Source organism: Corvus moneduloides, chromosome 18 (assembly GCF_009650955.1).
Source record: "Corvus moneduloides isolate bCorMon1 chromosome 18, bCorMon1.pri, whole genome shotgun sequence".
Lineage (NCBI taxonomy): Eukaryota > Metazoa > Chordata > Aves > Passeriformes > Corvidae > Corvus > Corvus moneduloides.
Genome location: NC_045493.1, coordinates 9,475,953 through 9,497,647, shown reverse-complemented (window position 1 = coordinate 9,497,647; position 21,695 = coordinate 9,475,953). Strand labels below are relative to the sequence as shown.

General features: G+C 53.4%; 1 protein-coding gene across 1 annotated transcript in view; it reads right to left on the bottom strand.

Annotated features, from left to right (window-relative positions):
• Positions 1-2,192: 2,192 nt before the first annotated feature.
• The window catches only part of MN1 (MN1 proto-oncogene, transcriptional regulator), an 84,116-nt gene continuing 64,613 nt past the window's right edge, over positions 2,193-21,695 (bottom strand). Inside the window, exon 2 of the mRNA XM_032128101.1 lies at positions 2,193-4,654. Coding sequence (XP_031983992.1) covers positions 4,488-4,654 — 167 coding nt within the window. The 3' untranslated portion in view covers positions 2,193-4,487. The remainder of the gene's footprint in view (positions 4,655-21,695) is intronic.

Here is a 21,695-nt window from a genome sequence, read left to right as displayed (position 1 = left end):
CTCTAAAACTTCAGGAGCAGCACAGCACAGAAGAGCAATAAGGACAAGGGCAGACCCCAAGGCTTTAACTCAGAGCATGGCAGGTACAAGAAGGGGTCTCCAGTGTGAGCAGCAGGAGCAGATGTCTGTGCCCAGGTGCCGCAGGACATGGCTCTTTCATGGCTGCCAAGGGTTCTGTGCCCTGTGACCATCCTAGCTGGGGTGCTTGGAGCAGCGACTGGCTCTGCTCCTGGCCCCCAGACCCCACTCCAGGCAGGCAGTCAGTGTCCCTGCTAAGGGCTCATGGCCACCACATTCCTGCCTACAGCTGGAGTAAACCTGGGGGTGTGTCTGCCCCCACCTTGGGCTGCAGCCCAGCAGAGACAATGGCAGGACGTGACTGTGGGGACATCTGTGCCTGATCCAGGAAACATTTTGGCATCTAGTAGAAGTAGTGGGTTGTTAAAAAGGAAAAAAAGAGATGTGTGATTGCGAGAAGATCTGGGATACATTTGCAGGCTGCAGCAGAGCATTTCAGAAGAGGGCAAGGCTGAGATTTCAGCTCCCAGGAAGCCTGACACTCTGCTCCATGGACTGTGACCCTGCCAGGAGCCAGTCTCCGATGGGCAGGTCATGCCACCTCCCCAAGGGCTCACCCCTTTGTCCAGGGGCTGCCCAGAGGCAGAGTGGAGCTCACTCCCCTCCCAGTGCCCAGCTGCTGTGCCCACACTGCAGGCCTGTGCGCTTCAGCAGGACAACAGATCTGTGTGTCCCCTCAGTCTCTCCAGTGCAGAGGGTGACATGGGGAGTGACATGGGGAGGCTGAGGTCCACAACAGAGCCCCTGCATCCCATCCCAAGGGCAGGTGCCACTGCCAGCGTGGCTTGGCCTTGCGGGCCTCCCAGGGAACAGCAGCCTCCTGCTGCCCCTCACGTGGCCAGTCTGGGGACCAAACATTCCCCACAGCTCTGTGCCCCACTCTCGCCCAGGTTTCCTCTGCTGAGCCAACACTGCTGGTCAGCGTGACTGTCCGGGTGGTGCCACCAGCTGGGAGCTTGTCCCCAGGAGCACAAGGCCTTGCTGGCACACACAAGGGCTGCAGCAGAGCCTGCTCTGGGAGAGCTGTGGCTCATCCAGCTCCAGCCCAAGGCCACCCCGTGCAGCAGCACTTCCATTTCAGTCCATGTTGCGGTGTGCTGCGGCGACGGGAACCGCGGGGCCAGTGGAAAATGGGGCTCTGAGCTCATGCATCTTATTTTAGCTCCCCATCCTCTCTGGAAGCTATCTCAGGCATGTTTTGGGAATACAGCAGGTATTTTTATGAGTGGGATTTGCAAGGGTATTTTCATCTTAGACTTGGAGACAACTGGGCCTGCTGCCAGGTTTAGGAAGCACAGGGGCAAGAAACATAAAACTAGTGAGAGGTAGGCTTCCCACTGGGGCTTATATTTAGCTGAGGGGAGCAGGAGCACTCGAAAATGTCCTGCTGGTGCTCCCTGTGCCAGACCATCCCTCGGCCAGTTCACTGAGGCCAACCTTGACCCAGTCCAGGAAAGGCAAGGGGAATGTGTCCCGGCCGATGGCACTTGTCCGGCTTGGCCCACCTGGCACTGCCAAGACCCCGGCTGCCCTTTAGAGCAGCTGTCACCAGCAGAGCAGCAGGTACGGCACGAGCCGGACGTCACCTGCACCGCGGGAGCTGCTACTGAGCAAGGCCTGGGGACAAGGACGGTGAGGGCTGGGGCACAGCGCTGGCCAGGTGCTGCTCTGTGCCCGGGCAGCAGAGCCGAGCTGTCCAGGCAGGATGACCAAGCCAGGCTCTGCCCCAGGCAGCACCAGAGCACAGCCCCAGGACACACACAAGAGGCCGGGTCCCCTGGGTACCACGGGGTGCTGCCCAGTGGGGGACGACAGCTGACAGCTGAGCTGGAGGAGCCGGGGAAAACCACGACCTTGCAGTGACACAGGCCTGGCCGTGCCATGCTGTGGCCGGGAACATGAGCCGAGCAGCTGCATGGTGGTGCTTGGCCAGGGGCCGAGGTGCACGGGCTGCTGGTAGCCAGCACAAGAGCTGCTCTGAGGCCCCTCAAAGACCCTCCCTAGCAAGCACAGCCAGCTCGCTCCAGAAACAAAATGCCTTCCCAAAAAAAAAAAAAAAAAAAAGGGGAAAAAAAAAAAGAGACAGCTTCAACCAAGAAATAGCCACAGGCAGGTTTTGTTTTTAAAGCATTTTTATTTTCTTCATTTTGAATTGAATTTTTAAATGATTTGTCTCACTGAAAATGGACACATTTTGAAATCCCATGTGTTCCCTCCTCTCTGCCCAGAGGGGGTTGGCTGCTGACCCAGCGCAGCGAGCTGGGGGGCTGAGCCACAAGCTCCTCATTTTCTGTGGCAGTTTTGTACCTTTTCTAAAGCAAAGACAGTCCTCAGAAAGGGGTAACCTCAAGCAAATACCCTCCTCTCCTGTACCTGGGGACAGGTTTTACTGCACCTGGCAAAGAGGGCCAATAGCTAGAGGGAACAGAATAAGAAAACAAGATTTCCTTATGACTTTCTTTTTTATAATCAAACGAAGTGTAACATCATGCCCACCATCCAGTGCAGCCCATCACCCTGTGGGGGCCTTAGGCCAGAACTTGCTGCTCTCCCTTTGTCTTCCCAAGACTCTCCTGAACAACCAGCACTGGGAAGAGCCCTGATCAGACACGGCACAGGAGCCCTTGAGCCTCAGCTCCATCGGCACGGGGCAGAACAGGACACCCTGAGCCAGGCCTGCCCTGCTGCCCCAGTGCCTCACAGCACTGAGGGGACCTGGGCCTTCGAACGGGAGCACATGATGCTCCACCATTTTGGCGGCCGCCCTCGGCGTGTGAAATGGTGTCGGCACAGCTGCACCACCAGTGGCTGCCATCGCAGCCCCACTGATTACAGCGCCCTTGTCACGCCGCTCCGCGAGCGGCAGTGGAGCTAAATTAGAGCAACTAATTGCACGTCTCTTTGAAACAATCAGAATGACAAATCAGTGGTAATCTCTTCAGTTCTAGAGGGAAGCTATTGCGGCTCGCTCACAAGGATTAATCAGCTTTTCATCAGTGTTATTATACCAGCACTGCCTCAGGAGAAGCCCTGAGGCCACGCTGGCTGGGCTCACACCGCAGGGACACCGAGGCTGCTGGCGGAGCAGGCAGCACGGCCAAGCTGCTCGCTCCCAGCCCTTGTCCATCCCATCAGCAGGGCTGCCACATCTACTCCCAGGCTCTGCAGGCCTCGCTCGGGCTCTGCCCGGGGGCAGCTCTGCCTGGGGGGCTGTGCACTGTGGGCGGCAGGAACCTGGAGGGAGGCTGAAGTCGAGTGCACCTGCCTCAGTGTGACTCTCCAATACACAAAACCGTTTTAATGATCAGTGCCAGATCAGAGATCAGTCAAGGAGAAATAACTACAGGTCTCTCCCTTCTACATAATGAGCTGCAGGAGACACCCTGGTGCCCCTCCCCGAGCACAGGGAAGGCTTTCTCCATGCACCACCAGCACTGCTCCGCATCTGTCTGGGGCTGCTCCACAGAAATTCCACACACCCTGTTGAGCGGGAGCTGTCAGCGAGCAGAGCTGGTGCCTTTCAACTCTTTACCACCTGCACTCAGCAGAAAAGCACTCAGCAGCATCCCTTCTTGGCTGATAGTCAACATCCAGAGGACACAGGCTGCTAGGGATGAATGACCTAGGCTGGGTTCTCCCAGCCCTACCAGGGTTCCATGGCATGACCATGCCCTAACAAGCCACTTTCTGCTCAGCAAAAGCTAAAATGGGAACAATATTCATTGACATCCACACTTCCACTGCACTTGATGGCAGTACCAGAGCACTTTGCATCGGCCCACATATGTTAAAAACAATGATGGCAGAGAGCTTTACTGAAAATGCCCAGACCTTGTGCTGCAACCAGTGGTGGTACCCTTTGGCCAAGGCCTAGGAGGGAAGGATGCCTGAGGGAAGAAAAGCAATTTGTGATTCTACTCCACGGACAGAACTGACTACTTGCTTTTCATGGACTCATCTTCCACTATCAGAGACCTTCCCCGGGATCAAACAGGTCCTTTTGCCCCACCAGGCAGGAACTAAGCACACACGTGTGAGTGTGGGGTGTGCAAGGTGAAGAGGAGAAAGCCATGGTGCTGCTCCAAAAGGCCCCAGAGACAAATTCTTGATCTTTCATATACTCAGGCCAACAGCCCTCAGAGCTCTGGACAAGACGGCTGAAGCTCTACACATGGCTCTGCTGTGCCCTGGAAAAATTCTGCAGCGGGCACGTGGCATTTCAGTCCCCTGTTTCAGTTTACAGGAGCACAGGTCATTCATTCCCCCCCCAGCACAGCCCTGCTTTCTCTGGCCAAGGGGCTGATGCTGGCCTGGAAGAAGCCTCTCCACCAGCATGACCATGGTGCACCTGCCCATGGGGCCAGCTGAAACTCGTACCAAACGTTCTGGGTGCTGGGCACGGCTCTTCCTTAGGTGCAGGTCAGCGCTGCTGCCACGGAGCCTGCCCAGGGCAGCAGCTCCGAGCAGGGCACTGCCCAGCCTGGCAGTGGGAGATGGTTCTTGGCATCCAGGAGACAGTCAGCAGCAAGGCCAGTGTGGTGCTGCATGGGGGCACCGTCCAAGTGGGAACCACCATCTGCAAGGGATGGAGAGAAGAGAGGATTAGCAGAACCCAGTCACAGCCATGGAAGCCCAGCTCCCAGCAGCTCCTTCTGGCTCAGACCCTATCCCAGCTCCATCAGGAGAGAGACTGACATTAAGTGGTCCTGGATCAGGCACCATCTTCCATGGGAAAAATATCAGACTGTAGCCCACTGCTGGGGCTGGGGAAGGGTGTGCACAACAACACAGCAGCACTCAGAGCAGCCGAGCACAGCTCTCCTGTCACCTTCAATAGCTCTGTGCCAGCTCTGCCACATTACGGCACTTGGATCGCACCATCAAAACTCAACAATGCACTTGAGCATAAAGATCCAACTCGTGGAGAAGAGGCTCTTGATGTTTCCCCACAGCAGGCTTTTAGGGTATGTTAGGAATGCTAAAACCATAGATGGAAAGTGCATGGAAAGGTGAAGGCAGGCTTCAGGGCTCTCCAAACAGTTGAACTAAAACTGCTTGAAAACAGACAAGAAAACATACAAGGTCACACGCTGCAACCAGAGGACCCTTGAAGTTGTTTACAGATGGCAAACGTGCACTACATGGCATGCATAACTTCAATTTCCCACTAGCACGTGTGTGGGCACACAGCAAGTATAACATGTACATAAAATAATACAGAGAGATAAATATAAAGTCCTCTTCATGCACACGTAAAGCCAGCATCCAGGCAACAAACTTCTGGTGAATTCAAAGCACTGAACCAGGAGAAATCCTTAAAACCAGAAGAGCTCTCTTAACTCATTGTCTCTCACACCAGAACAAGTCCATGCTAATCCTATTTTTTTTCCCCTTCTGAATACCAAACTCCCTCCCACCTGGTTTTGCCTTGCTGCTCCCTGGAGCTCTGATGCACACAGTTTACCCAGGGCACGTTAAAATGCCCATGAAGTACAGCACTGTACCTGCCCTGCTCCAGATGATTCTCTGCAGATCCCCACTCGCAGCTTCACTCAGGCCAACTCACTTAGAAACTGAAAGCCAAAGCATTGCTCTCACTCAGGGAGTTTCACGGTGTATTTCGTAACTGAGCCTCACAAATACAATCCTTCCCCCATGCGCTGCCCACAACAAAGGCGTTTGGGATCAAAGGAAAGGGTTAACCCCCATGCAGTCATCGCTTGGAGTCCTGGAGGTCTGAGTCCTGCCAACTCCTGAAAAATGGCCACCAGGCAGGCAAGCTGCTGAGAATCATCAGAATAAGATTGGAAGGTGTCCACATCAATCAATCACTTGTTGACAGATGACTGGAAGCCCCCACTGTGCCCGTGGACAGCTGACCAACTCTCGGCTTAACCTGGAGTCTAACATTAGCCTGTTTGCTTCGTGTGGGTGGCTGCTGCGTTATGACCTTAATAGTCAATCAATCTTGCAACGAGCAGTCTGTCTGGCAGAAACATTCATTATCCATCCTATTCATGCATTGAAAAGCTTTATCTTCAAAAACTCTGCGTCACTTAGGGAGGAATAACAGAACCCTGAGCAAGAAAATAGGCCCAGCCCCAGTTCCTAGGGGGAATCCGGATGTTGGGGCCGAGCTCCCACAACCGCTGCAGCTCCAGACCCGGGGGCACTCAGGGCAGGGCTTGGCCTCCCTTTTATTTCTGGTACCTATTCAGGCTGCTTTGAGGTTACTGCTCTTGCACCAGCAACTGCTGGAATCAGTGCCAAGAGGAAGACAAGGGGGAGAGATATAAAAGGACAACAAACACACATCAATTAAACCTTGCAAGCTGTTAGTCACACTAGTTAATAAGTTCTTTCTATCTGTAAAGTGCTCTTAGTGACAAATCCTTTAACTGGCACTCAGAGCGTTATTATGGCTTTCAAGATGCCTCTGTCTTTCATGTGCAGCTTCTCGTACACATGTGAGTGCTCCCCATTGCGCAGTCTGTTTACACTAGTTGTGAGAAGACATCATCAAAGCAAACTGAAAGCAACACTAAATGCTTGAGAAAAACAGAATTTATTCACTGCTGCCTGCTCTGAAATCGCCTTTCACTTAACAAACCACTGCAAACCGCAGCAGCAGCGGGAGGAGCTGGGCTGGCACAGAAGCCTTCGGCCTCTCCGGGCATCACCACCAGCATCCATCTCCCGGCATCAGGCAGGGGGACTTGAACCCACTCCCACCAGCTGAGACCTGGTGGTCACAGCTCCAGGGATGAGGAGCTGCAGGAGCTGCCCCTCCCCTGCTGTGGCCAGGGGTCCCGAGCATGGCAGTCTGTGTACCAGAGCTGTGCCTGGGACAGGACAAGGGCAGCACCTGCACCTGGGGTTGGGAACCAGAGAAATGCCCTAAGGGCCCTCATATCACTCATCCCAGCCACCCCTGTGCCATGGGGCACCCAGAGGGTGGTACAGGCTTTAAAGAGCTGAAGCCAAACAAAGCTTTGAGCAAGGTGAAGGAAGGAGAAGAGGCGCCACGCTGGGGAGGAGCACGCCTGCCTCACTCACCGCCCGCAGCCGCCAGCACAGGGTGAACACCCGTGGGTGCCCCATGGGGCAGGCTGCAGAAGCCCTTCATTGCTGGCTGGTCCTGTTCAGGAGAGGGGCAATGAGAAGGTGGCTCCAGCCACAGCTGCATTGCACAAAACCTGACCAACATCCCAGGAGAGCAATATGTGACATACAACAGCACATAAACACACCGGGGAGGACGGGGACCCGACCCCAAGTGCCCTGTCCAGGGCCAGCGGCCACACACAGTGCCATGGGATGCCCTTACAGAAACCACCCTCTCCTTACTCAAAGTCAAAGCAATTAGGGCCCTGCAATGTTAGATTAAAAAAGAGACAGTTAATCGGAGAGCTTCCACAATCCTTCACACTCAGGCTGCCAAAGCAGCCGCAATTCAGCAGGCCTTGTCCAGGCTGATTGTATGTCCTGAAAAAATGAACAGTAACTCTTGCACAGAAGCAAGTTATGTTTCTGCAAAGTTTCTTCCACACAAACTAATATTAACCACCTTAATAAACATGAATGTGTAATGGTTGTTCATTAAATTCAGGAAAATACAGGGCCTCAAAGCAATCATTTCATGGTTTCAGTACCTGGGGCACTCACCACACAGCACCTGTGCTCCCTGTGCACGGCCTGTCTTGCGCCACTGCTGCCCAATGCCGCCCTGTTCAGCTGGCACCCACTTGCCAGTGGCAGCACAGCCACGCTCCCAGACCATGCAGCAGGAGCAGCACTGCCATATCATCCCCTTCTGGGTGTGCAGAGAGAACAGCCCACTCTGCCAGGACAGCCACCATGGCTCCCTGTGCGCCAAGCAACTCAGTGCCTGCTCGACCTGGCACCCATCCACACAGCTCCTCGGGCAGCATGGCCCAGCACGGAGGAGCCACTGGGGAGTGGGATGGCAGCAGTGGCGTGTGGAGGGGCCTCTAGGCTATCAGTTGCAGGTGACAGCATTAGATCTGCTGCCCCAGAAGGTCCTCTGTGCAACCTGGCCTCCTCCGGCTGGCTCAGGACTTCACAGACGGTGTCAAGTGGCAACTTTCTGGATTCTGACCTTGTAGGAATTTGCTCCTAGGGGGGACACGCCAGTCCATAAAGTTCCCATTAGTGTAAAAGCAGATGTAAGGACTTTGCTGGCAGAGCTCAGCAGCAGGGAAGCCTGCAGTTGATCAGTTCTGCCTCGCTGGTCACTGCAGTCAACAGGAGTTACCGCAGAGGGTTCCTTTGCCCCTCTCTCAAAGCCCACCCCTCCAAAAAGGGTGGTTTAAGGAAGCCAGCCAAGCTCAGGCACCACTCCAGGATAACACAGTAAATCCACGTGATGCGTGCTTAGGGGAGCCGGCCCCAGACAGGAATAGCCAGCAGGAGAGTGGTGTGGATTTGTTTATTGGACAGAACAAATCTAACTGTGGGGACTCGCTGCTGCTCCCGCGAGGAGCTGGTGACTCCGGGTCCTTTGTGCCACATGATTTAGTGCAGGACGGAGGGACAGGCAGGTGGCAGCTGGGACTGGCCTTCGCCACCAGCTCCCACAAGGACACCCAGCACCCCTGGATTGTCACAGCCAGGGAGCAGCACCTGCCCCTTCCCATGGCACCAAGGGGACTGCCAGACCCTGGCACACCGCCCCAGGCTGGGGATCTGAGTGCAGCCCCTCCAGATCCTGGCCACTAAACGGGATCTGTGGGCCACAGTGCTCAGCCACAGGGAAGAAAAAAGGCAGCAGTAAAGACTGCTGTGGCCATGGCGCTTCCTGTCGCTGGTGGAGTGGGACTACCAGTCCCCCACCCCCCGTGCTCCCTCTCCATCATGTTGCACTGAGAACCGGCACCAGCTGACCTGGTTTCAGCCAGTTTTCCTTCATGATTAACACTCTCCGGGCCCATGCTCACTCTGTTATTCTCACCAAATTAAAGAGCAGTCCTGGATCCTCGTTAGATTTGCTCACATTTGAGCAGTGTCATGTGGTCAGTAGCCCATGGCAATACACTAAATTAAAGGCCTAATGCAGAATCCACCTACGAGCCTGACAACTAATGAATCGAGGGCTTCAGGCCCCAGAGGAGCTGCGCTGGGATGAAGCCACTTCACACCGAGCCAGAGCAGAAGTGCAGTCCCTGGGCTGTCATTCAGAAATAAAGAGTTGTTGAATTTTATTCACCACAGGACACAGAAACAACAGCATCTCTGTAACTAACGCTGGTTTGCCAGAGAGCCAGGCAGCAAGGAGCCCTCTCAGCACTGATCCCCCCAGGGCACAGCGGCTCCCTCCCACACAACAGAGGTGCTGCAAATGACCTCCCACTTGGTTTCAATGGACTGGGTATGAGTCCCCATCAGGGACACGCTGACCCTTCCCTCTGGTCAAAATGAATACCTCCACCCATCCCTCTAAACCATGCTGGTACTCCAGAGTGCACAACATGGCCTCTTCCTGTGCCCTCAGCTCTTCCTCTGTGCCCCAAAGGGCTCAGGGGAGTGCAGCTGCCCATGCCACAGCAGCCAGCCCTCACAGGCATCAGCCAACACCGATCCAGCTACACATGAGAACAACAGAGACTGTGGCTCCCACACCGGGCTGTTGGCACCCTCTGCCCACCCCCAGCAGCGGCTCGGTAAGCGCTGGATGTAAGCTCTGGGGCCAGTGCTGTGGCCATCAATTTTGCTCTGAAGCATTTCAAGTTGGAGCTGAAGCCTGGAAAGGTTCAGCCTGTTGCATCAGACAGCTCCAGCCCTGCAAAGGTCAGGGCTGTTTTGGTAAGGAGCTGTTTGCTGAAGCCTCCCCCTCCCCCAGATCCCTGCTCTCAGCCACAGGCTCATGCACCCATACCCCTCCCCGTGCACACTCACTCGCACTCTGCTCCAGCCTTTGGAAACGGAGAAGCTCCACAACAGGACACTGCTCCTCACAGTCAGCACACGTGTGCCACGAACTGGCGGCTGCACGGTGCTCCTGAGGCACCCAACGTGGCACAGGGGGATCTCACCTCCTCTGTGCCCACCCCTCGTGCCCCTGCTACAGCTGGGAGCCCAGGCAAGCCCTCTGCCAGGGAGTGTGACCTCTGGCCATGTGTGCACTGCCGGTGCCACCATCCACTGTGCGTTCCCGATGGTCACAGTCAGGCACCCAAGCCTCCCTCCTCATCTCCAAAGCAGAGGCAGACCCACAGCACAAGGACAATGCAAGGTGTTCTCTGCTCAGACTGACCTGAAATGCCCTAGGAGGAGCTGCCCCAGAAAGCAGCACACTGCAGACAGAGGACACTCAAACCTTTAGCCTTGGGGGGACAGGAGAATGCTCCCAGCAACCCCCAAAACACCGTGACGGGGGCTCTGCAGGCACGGTGCTGGGTGGTGCAGAGCGGGGCTGGAAGCAGCCAGCCACGACTGCAAAGGGAGGAGGGTGGTGAACACGATGATGAGCTCTATCATAGCCACCCTCCAGCCAGGCACAGGGAATTGTCCCCCTCTCCTCTCTGCAGCTGGCATCCATCCATCCATCCATCCATCCATCCATTCATCCATCCATCCCAGTGAGGACGGCAGGGGAGGGAGGAGCACTTAAGGCTAGAATGTGTTTATTTGATGCCAGTACACAGCCTGTACTCCCCGCATTCCTCCATCTGGACAAGGCACAACCACTTCTCCAAAGCCATCTTTTCATCCCTAAAGTGAGAGCTGCATTTTAACATTAATTTTTTTTTTTCCTAGACAGACTTCAATCTCATTAATTTTAAAACACTTCAAACTCTCTTTAGCAGTCCCTAACATAATTCTCCTAACTTAAGATACAAGATACTAGATAGAAGTAGCCAATCCCGTTTATAATTGTATATATGACCAGCAATTCAAATTCACTTCCCTTGATTTAATGTCCTATTTGTATTCTATCAATAAATGGAGTTCTCAGGACCATACTTAAATGGAAGCAGCACTATGCTCTGATAGCCAAAGCCAGCAAAAAAAAATTGCATCACTAAACTAAAATGTCTTGTAGTATATGATTCCTTGACTTATTGTTCTCTCCTCTTCACTGCACTTGAATATTAACTGTTGTATTAATAGCTCACTCTTAATTATCCATGAGTAATGTACTACAACCAGAAAATTAATGGAGGGAAGCACCACAAAAATGGAAAAGAATTCTCCCTATCCCGGATACATTTTCAAGCATGCTGTGAGAATAAGATACACACACTGCCTTGAACACAGCCAGAGAGAGGCCAGTGCTGGGGAGGGTCCTTTGCTGAACCCCAGTGATGGGTCCTTGCCCTGCTGGACCCTGCTTGCCACGGGAGGGAGATTCTGAGCAGGGATCTGAAAATGATCCCAGAGAGCTGGGCTGGTTTGGAGAGGGGCAGCAGAGCCAGCCACTGACTTGGTTCTCCAGCCCAAGATGAAGAAGATGAGTGAGACATTTCCAGTTGTTAAGGAAGACTTTGCCACAAAACACATAATTCAGCTGCAGACTTCACTGCAGCAGGAACCTGAAATTGAAAAGACTAACAAAGGACGGGGTGTTTTTATGGATAACACAGTTCCTCAGAGTTAAACAGTACAGCTGACAGGAGTGCAAAGATGTGCTACACCACTCATTCAGGCCAAAGGAGGCCTGATAGAGAGAACCTCTCATCTCTGCTGGGACATTTCCCCTCCCCAGGAGCCTGTTGGAAAGTGCTGCTCACCATGATGCCATGACACAGTGTCTCTGTCCCTGAGCTGGGGCCGGGGACAGTACCAGCATGGCTCCTCCAAGGCGGCCAGGAGCTGCACAGGCAGGGCCACCGCATCCATCTCCATGGGTGCGATCCTGAGGCTGCTCCAGAAGACTGGAATGGTAAGGTGCCTAATTAAATATGTGCCTCCCAGTGCCAGAGCCCTGCAGCAGCCATGAATTATGCAGCGGCTCACTTACATGTCAGCAGGATCACAATATTGATGAGCTATCCTGTGTGTAATCTGATAAAAACCAAGATAAACTCAGCAAAAATTGAGTGTAATATGATCCTTTCCTTTCAATAAACCACTTCCAGCCCAGCACTGGGAATGTCTCCCCCAGGCTCCCTGCTCACCTCAGGAAGCCAAGCCCAGCAGCTCCTCAATATGGCCCAACACGGGCACAGAGCAGCAGCAGCATTCCTCTACACCTTGAAGGCAGCTCTGGCTGCCTGTGAAGGCTACCTGGGGATATTTCCATGCCATATGGAATTAGAGGCTGGTGCTCTCCACAGTGCCAGTGCATTCCAAAAGGTCTGCGTTTTGGCATTTAGATTAATGCTGGAGACAGGGAGGAAGAAGTTGCCATGTCTCACACTGACTCCCTCCTCTCTGTCTGAGCAAATGAAGGATGACAGAGTGCAACTCCCACTCGGAAATGCTTTCCAGTGCTCGCACAGACCCAGGTCCGACTTCAGCTCCCATGACAAGCCAACTTCTTTGTAAACCTGTGCCAAATGCTTTTGGTGCCCTGGGAAGAGCCAGCAGCACAGGCTCTTGCCCTCAGTCAAAACACATCCTCTAAGAAACACCTCAAAGAGAGGGGAGAGGCTTCTGGCCATGTGTGGTCACCAGACCCATGCAGAAGGCTGAGGGCTGCAAGATGAGGACAGAGGATGCTGCTCCCTGCCCCAGCACTTCCCCAGTGCAGCAGGGACTGATGCAGTTCCCCCTGAACTCAGCAAGACCTTCAGAGAGCCCCTGGGGGGAAGCAGTGCCCACCTGCCCAAGGCAGGGGGAGCCTATCCCACCCCCCTTCCAGACAAAGCCAGAGGCAACGAGCAGTGAGCAAAGTGACTGCCTTCACCTTGGAGACACACACTGGAGCCTCCTCAGCAGCCTCACTCACAATGTCCCTGTCCCATCAGCTGCAGGGACACAATGAGGTGATCACTTCATTGACAAGAAACAAGCAATGGATGAAGTATGGACATGAAGGTTACACCAGCTCTGGAGCCTGATGGACACTGCCAGGGGCTGGGGACCCTGTGACAGCCCATAAACCCCACCACCAACCCCAGTGCTGGCAGGTCCTTGCAGAAGAGGTGACCATCAAAAGCTTGTTTGACCTCCCGAGGGATGCTCACTTCAGAGCACAAGAACAAAGCTTCAAAAGCAGAGAATGATATTTCAAATATCATAAATGATATTTCAAATCCATAGCAATGTAAAGATAGAGGAACACAAAGACCGAGAAAGACTCAAACTGGGGATCTGCCCAAGAGAACCAAGAAATGGCAGAAAAAACCAGTAAAATAAATGACTGATGAATGCAAAGACCTCAGTAGCTGAGCAAGTGGCCAGCTCCCAGCTCTGCTACTCCTTTCTCTGGACCTCTCTCTGGCCCATGGGAGGGCATTAGCTGGAATCTGCCCTGAGAGTGGGGGGTGACAACACCACAGTCAGCACCATGTGCCAAGCCAACCAACCATAGGCAGCCCCAGGTTCTCCATAGCCATAGTTCCTCCAGTTCCTGACTTTGCAGGAGGGGTCTGGATCCAGCCAGGTCCTCCTTGCCCCAAAGGTGGCTCTCCCTCATGCCCAGAGGGTCTAAACTGGCTCAGCAGGTGCAGCTGGGGGAAATTGGGCTGGCCCAGCACCCTGCAGAGGTCTCCAGCCCCACTGATAAGCCTACAGGGAGGGACAGGAATGTTGCTGCGTGGAGACGCCTCATTTCACAGATGTGTCTGTGTCTGCGCAAGAGAGGAACTTTCACAGTTTTACTGCTTTTCAAATATTTTAATGCAAGCCATTTGGTGTCATATTTTTAAAAAATGGGTACCAGCACAAGCTACATGCACATTAGCAACTGTCTCTCTATTAGTGTAAATACAAGAAGCAGAAAAGCACAGTCTGACTCCTAATCCATATGGTTATTCCAAATAGATTGCATGGTCTTAAACTTTGGCTTATTAGATTGGATCTTACATATGGAAAGAATTAAAATGCTGGATTTACAGTGCAGGCTAATCAGAACATGTTTAAATAACGATGCCCCAACAGCCCCAGAGGGTCAGAGCCTCCCAGACACCTGGTGGAGAGGCTGATCCTGCTCCCACAGCAAGAGCCTCCCCAAAGCCCGGCGTTGCAAGGGCTGCACCGTGGCGCAGGGCAGGGCAGGATCCAGCCTCCAGCACTCCAACAGAGCAGGCTGCGAGGAGGAAATACCTCATTTCCCACCGACTAGTCCATACAAGCAGAGACAATAGGGCCAAGTGTGCGCTGCCGGCAGCGCTCCCGCTTCGGAGTGCTGGCCAGCACGGGCTGCTCTCTGCCCTGACTCTTCCTATCTGAAAAAGCCATCAGCCCGCCTGCTCCTTCACTTAGAATGAAAGGTCACTTCAGGGCTTTTAGGGTGGTTTTTTCAAACAAAAGAATTATCTCGATTTTAAAATAATACCTTGCCCCGTGATTACAAAAGCTATTAAAAGCAAGGCATGATATCACTGTTAACAAAGCCAGAACTCACAGGAAGGTGGATATACATTACTTACTTCTGCTAATTCATTTCTGGACAAGGCCAGACACATCTCGGGTGCTTCAATACTTGCATGTCCACCACACAGACCTAAGCATACTCCCCCCACCACAGAGTCTCCTTGCAGCAGTCCAAGCCTCTCCCCTTTTATTCCACTGATGTTGTTTCCATGTGAGTCAGTTGCCTTTTTATTGCTCCTCTAAAAACAGCTTTCTCCAAAGTTGCTGGATTTCTAGACTTGGAAGCATGACAAAAGAATGCACTGATTCACCCCCCTCCACACCGCTCTGCTCCCGCCGGCTGACACCTCCCCTGGAGCCGACGCACCACAGGGAGGTGACCAGTATGAACCAGTATGAATCCAGCAAAGGAGATGTGGTCTGGGGAACTGGAACCCAGCCACGTCTCCAGCCATCCTGGACTCTCCGATCTGCCTCTCTGCTGACCCAGATGACAAACCCCAAACCTGGTCTCACACCAGCCCCAGGACTGGTCCTGCCTTGTGCCACACCACCCAAGCTTCAGTCCGTGTGCTGGAGCCAATGCCATCCACAGGAGTCCAGCCCCCTCAGCTCCATCCCATCCTCAATCACACTGATCAACAATGCTCCTTTTCCTGGAGGGTCACCAGAAACTGTGCAGAGCAGAAGGAGAGAGTTTCAAAAGCACAGCCAGACCCTTAACAACTATGTCAAGTGGCAAGTCAGTTATTAGTCCCTTTAACTGCCAGAAAACATCAGCACCAGGGACCCAAGCAAGCGTTTAGTGTCTCCTCGACTCCCTGGTGCCAGGAAGTGCGCCACATGCTGAAGGGCAACCCATGGCCAGGCTGGCCAAGGAGCAGGATCACACCCCCAACCCATCCCTGCTCTCTCCTCCTCCTCGTCAGCCCTGGCACAGGCCAAGAGCCACAGCCTGGGTTCACAGGAAGCCGCACACTGGGCTTCCAATGGGCACGTGCAACCAGGAACAAAATCCAGCCCCTCCATGGAGCTGCAAGGGGGTTTATCTGTGTCAAGCTGGCAGCACCCAGCACAGGGCAGCTTCCTGGGCAGGTCCTGAGAGCGCAGCTGAAACCCAGAATGATTTCCCCACATGGTCCATACTGCCAGGTACACAGTGGCACCTTATCTGTGCTGAAACCATCATCAGATTCTGCTGTCAAAAGATGCAGAGGAACTTGGAAAGGCCACAGATGAATAACCCTGTTCAAACCATCCCCTCAGTACTGAGATCAGTTCTGCATAAACACACTGCACTATCTATGGCCTGACACGGTCTTCCTCTCTCCAGCTTCTCATTACTGAGGACCAGGAAAACAGAAGGAGCATGTGCTCCTTTTGGTTTTTAAGGAAATTATTAAATTGGGCTCAACTTTTCATCTTTCCCACAAAAAGGTGCTCTGTCATCTCGTGCCTGTTCACCTACGCAAAGACGAGATGACATCTCTGGCTAAAGGCCGACAGTTCTGCACCTCCTTGTCACTTTTAACAAGAAAATAATCCTGCAGAAACACTTGAAAAACAAATCTGTGTTGACACTCCTCATCTGCTAGGTACACTTTACAAAAGGAAAAAAAATACTGCATTAGCGTTTGACCTCCTCACCTTTCTGACATTGGAAGAAAATAAACAGGGAAGGCTCAGAAAAGCTGATGCTGAAGTAAGAATGTCAGGAGAGCAGGCAGCGCTCGAGGCTGGAGCCCCCAGCCCAGCAGGCAAGGCAGGGCTGAGTCAACCCAGGCAGAGGGGAGCTGTGAGCCAAGAGCATCGAGGAAGCTGTGAGGGGTACACAGAAGTCCCAGGGACCGGTGAAGAGATGTTTCTGCAGATGAGGGCATGAGGACTTAGAGAGGGACCATCCCCAAAAAGTTTCCCAGTCCAGTGAAGCCCTGGGACTCTGCAGTCAATCCCTCCACATGTGCAAGCAAACATCCTCCCACCTGCCTTATCTCTCCCCCACAGCAGCCCTGTTCCAGCTCCATCCTTGCACCATTACATGGTTGTGTAGTGCTGAGCGGGTCCTTGCACTCACAAGAGACTGCCTTGTCCTGCTCCAAGTGCTCCTGAACCACACTTACAGCTCCAGGCTTCTGCAGCCTGCGGGCAGGAACAAGAGGGTTTCCTCAGCTCCCAGCACTGTCAGCTGCTCCCTTCATTCTGGGCACGGTGGATTTCACCAAATAAGTCATGCTAACCCCACCTCCTCTTCCCTGAGCAGAGGCTACCAAGAAATAAAACTGAGCTTTGTCTTCTGAACAGCCAGACACACTCTCCATGAGAATGCTCCCAGCACAGGCAGCTTGCCCTTTGGACACAACACTCGGGTGACCTTCCACGTATGCAGGCACCAGATGGTCTCCTTGCTCCCCCAGTGTGGCTGGGCACAGCTCTGCTGCTGCCTCGCCGGGCACAAGTCCTTGCCTGTAGGAGGTGGGGGCACTTCGAGGAACTCACGGAAATATTTTCCCACCAGTAGCTGTCGGCCTGAGCTAATGCGACATGACACGTATCTCACTACGAACAATGTGCTGACATTCAGAGCCTGCTCACCATGTTCCCAACCGCGCCACTGTCACCGCAGCGAGATCACAGGCAGGGGGATACATTTCCCCCCGAGCTTCTTTCAAGCACCCCTTTGAGGTGCCACTGCTGTGGAAGGCTCGGCAATCCCTCCACAAGACAGCTTCGTAACAGGTAGCACAGTACCGTGGTAATGTCAGCTGGAACAGGAGGACAGAGAGAGAGGCAGCGCTGGCTGAACAAGAAGTCTCCTGCAAAGCCATTCTCATTAGTGTCCAGGCACACCGCCAGCTTCACATCCTGCAAAGATGGCCCTGGACTCTGCCATGTCTCTGTAAAAGGTGCAGCTACACACAAGAGCAGGAGTCAGACACGAGTGCCAACTGTTTGCAGCCTAAAGACAACCCTTCCACCAACAGCACCGTCTGAGAACCTGCTCTGGTGCCTGTCCCTGCAACACCCCCAGGGAAGTGGATGGGAAGCTCTTGGGACAGATCCCCTCCAGGCTGCAGGTGGGGAAATGCAGGGAGCATGACAGAGCATGGTTTGTGTGCCGAAACCCCGACACCCGCCCGTGCCCTGCTTACACAACAGCATTACACAACACGGCACTTCCGCAGATTGCATAAGGCCAGGACTGGCACACCCGAAACCCCGGAGGTGGCGACGTGCTGGGACAGCAAACCCACCACTGGTCACCCAAAGCACATTCCCACCATGCTGCCTCCCCACTGGCCCTTCCAGGCCACTCCTGAGAGGAGGCAGCCCAGCACAATGTCAAGAAGCATCACGGCACGATACCAGCAGGCAAGAGAAGGAACTATTTCACCACATCATGGGAAGAGGCTGATTTGACCCCAAATCACAGAACCTGGGGAGTTCTTTCTTGCTGGACAAAGAAATTGTTGTAACTTCTGGAGAATTTAAAGTAAATTTCATTAGGGATCATCCAGGGCCAGCCCAGCACAAGAGACAAGCAGCAGTTCCCCAGTCTGCAGGTTTCAGCTGGGTGACAAAGGCAATACTGGGGTCATCAGCAGTTTGTAGCTTCTACCCCAAGCTGCTGAGAGAAGGAGCAGCACTGCCAGGTGCTGCCATACAGCACCACAGGTGTGAACTCCTGGTCCCTGTTTCAACAAAATCCATCCAGTACATCCCAGTGTGTGAAAAACAAGCATCTACCACACCACACAGCACAGAGAAGGCTGCTTGGAAGGACGAGGCTTGGGTTTCTTCCCCAGCCACTAAAGTCTCCATTTTCTGTACCCAAGCTAGATGCCTGCGGCCTGAGCAAGGATTTACAACAGCATAAACTTCAGAGTCCCTCTGCTTCTCAAGGAAGTATCAGGAAATAAAAGGGCAATTGCATTAGTCAGTCATCAGGAGTTCAGGGTTTCTGCTTGGTTTCAATGACAGCAGGTAAAAAAAATTGCTCAGCTTGCCTGACTGCAGCCAGCAGCACCGCGGGAGGCCAGACACGTCCCTTCCCAATGCACGGCACACACAGCGCTGGTTGGGAACCCCACGGCCACACACCACACCACCACCACCACCACCTCTGCTCTGGTAAGCGCCAGGACCAGGCTCAGGTCATCCAGGGTGTCCCTCCCCAGCACGGCAGAGCAGGTCCCAGCAGGAGCCACTGTCTCAGCCTGAGCTCTGCTCTGCTCCAGCGGCTCTTGCCCGTGCAGGGGGTGGATGGAAATGCAATGCTTGGAGGGTCTGAGCAAACCTGTGAAGTCCTCCCAGCTTGTGGGCTGGTGTGGAGCATTTCACCTCTATTGAAAGTCCCACCAAGATGAGATTTGCCTCTTCCACAGCTGCATCCCACCAGCACCCTCCTATCACCTTGGGACACCAGCCCCTGCTCTCCCTGGGCCCTACACCCACGTTCTCAGTGGTGGCAGAAGCACCATCAGCAAGGTCACAGACATCCCTACCCATCTGTTACCTCGCAGTCTGCTCAGCGGGAAGGCCACGATATCTGTGGGAACGCTTTTCAAGGTTACATTATGAGCAAATTCCAGTTTTTCTCGTAACACAACTAACCAAATACCCCTATCCAGATCTGAAACTCGTCCTCGGAAACCTCACTAACATCCTTCCTTCTTCCTCTGTGTATCCTCTCCACACAGCTCTTGGCTGGTGACCAGACAGCCAGTTTCACCCACAGTGCTCCCCCCAATAATTGGTTTCTTACCTCATGTAACAACTCCTAAAAGGCCCCTGCAAATCCTTTCAACAAAAGCTGAGGTAGCCAAATCCAGCTTCTACTAGCCTCTTTCCCTCTCCTCCCCCACATATAAGTCTTCTACTTGGAGCTACTAAAGTTGGCTGAAAATAATGATAACTGACAGATGCTGGGTTAAATAGGCCACAGTCTTTCCCTCGGGCCTAATTTAGACCGGATATCAAAATGATACAAAATATCATTGCTTGCCTTCACTCCATCAGGACATCTGTAGATAGACCGATATTAACTCCTTCCTGGGAACATGGTGTTTGCACTGTCACCTTGCAAGAAAAGGTACATTTCACCTGATCTCCTCCTGCCCTGTATCCCATGCTCCAAGGTGGCTCCTTAGCAAAGTCTCTTTAGTTCCAGCCCAGCTTAGTGCCAGGCAAGTCGCACCAGCCTGAGCCTCTGCCCCTCACACCACAGCAGCCTCAAACCACAACCCACCCATGGCACTGCAGCATGCAGGGCGACAGGACCCCCCACACCAGCACCTATGGACACATGGCTTGCACCACTAGGACAGGTAATTAGAGGCTGTATTCTAATGAATATGCACAAGGGGGCAGAGTCAGAGTTGTGCACCTGAGGTAAAGTTTTGCATATTTTAATTTTTCAACACTTGGCAGTGCAATTTCACTGCATTCACTTGACCTCCTGCATCCTGTTTCCTAGGAGGCTTGTTGGGTTTGTGTCTCTTCAAAGGAAGAGGAAATGTTACAAAAGAGTCTCCTTTGCCTCCATCAAGCACTCAGGGTAAAGCCCAGGAGCAATCCCAAGCCCCAGCCCAGACAGGGTGCACGCCCCATCCCCACTGGCACCTGCCTGCACCAGAGGCAATGGACCCATCCACTGACAAGACTGAAATGTCTAACTAGCAAGTCTCATTTTCAGTTGCTTATAAATTTGCCAAGGGTTAACTGATCAGCCCCAATTTTCCATGGCAAATACATCAGCTGGACTGGATATATTGATTTGAAGACTTAATTCAGAATTTCTTGGTTATTTCTGAGAAATATTTCTGATGTAAACTCTCCATCTCTCCCACTCTCTTCACTTTAGAGGGCAAAAGCACGTTCTGTGTTCAGAAAAAACACGAGTTTGATTTACAGAGTTATGCTATCACATAGTTACTGCACTGAACAACGAGCAGTGAAAGCAGCTCCAGTAGAAGCAGCAGCGTTACAGCCACCTCCACTCCACACCTGCCCACAGCTGGCTGCAGCTACAGCCCTCGAAGCTCTCCAGCTCTGAGGGCTCAGAGCTCCTGAGGCCTCAAGAAAACCCACAGAGCAGGCCAAGGCTGAAGAAAACACAGTTCTTTAAAGTGAAGTTGAATTCAAAGAAAATCACTTCATCGGTTATAGAGTTATAAATGTTAAACTCAGGAAGGGGATCATTTGTGCTCCCATAGACTCATAAAACTGCATTAAACTACGTTAAAAAGACATTATTTCCATGCCCCAAATCCAGCATTCAGGAGTTAGGAATGCCTCTGCAACCTGCATTTGACCTTGTTTCTTTCAGTTGCAACATACTTGGGTTGCACTGGTTTTCCTCTGAGAAGCTGGGTGCAGGCAGGAGCTGAATGCTGGAGCTGCTCTGTGAACAAACTGAAGACACAAAATCGTGGACACTGATGCCATCAAAATCCAGCTTTGCCTGCTGGAGCTGGAAAGTGTGGGTATAGGAGACAAAAATGGTTGGTTGGTTGAGGGAAGCCTCACAGAACACTGCTTGCTGTACTCGGCACTGGCAGATCCTGTGCTGCCCAGGCACTGCTGCCAGGCTTCAGACCCTGTGGGGCTGGAGAGGGGATTGCAACAGGCTGGCAGCCCCCAGAGCTAGGGGAGCAGCCTGCTGCCCACATGGCCTCACTGGAAAGCAGCGTCGTGGGTCCTGCAGACCCAGCAACTCTCCCCAGCCCTGCCTTGGGCTGGATGAGTCCAGCGCAAGGCTGTGAGGAAGGGCACAGGGCTGCAGGGCACAGGGCTGCAGGGCACAGGCCGAGCCTGGCAGCAGGCTGGGCAGCACGGGCACGAGCAGCTGCACGCGTGTGCCAATGAATCGCACACTTAACTGGACACCACCGAGCACAGCCGACCTGTCAGCGTGTCAGTACGGGGACTCCTAATCCGAGTCTGTGTCAGGGACAGCCAACGGCCTCGGCATAATTGCAGAGAGGCACAAGCTCATGGTCTGGCAGCAGAGATGCTGCTACTGATCCGACACGTGGAGCAGGGGAAGGCAGCAGCGGCCACCAGTGCCCAGCATCAGATCCTTGGAGCCCACGCAGCTGCCCCTCTGTCTGCCAGCCCAC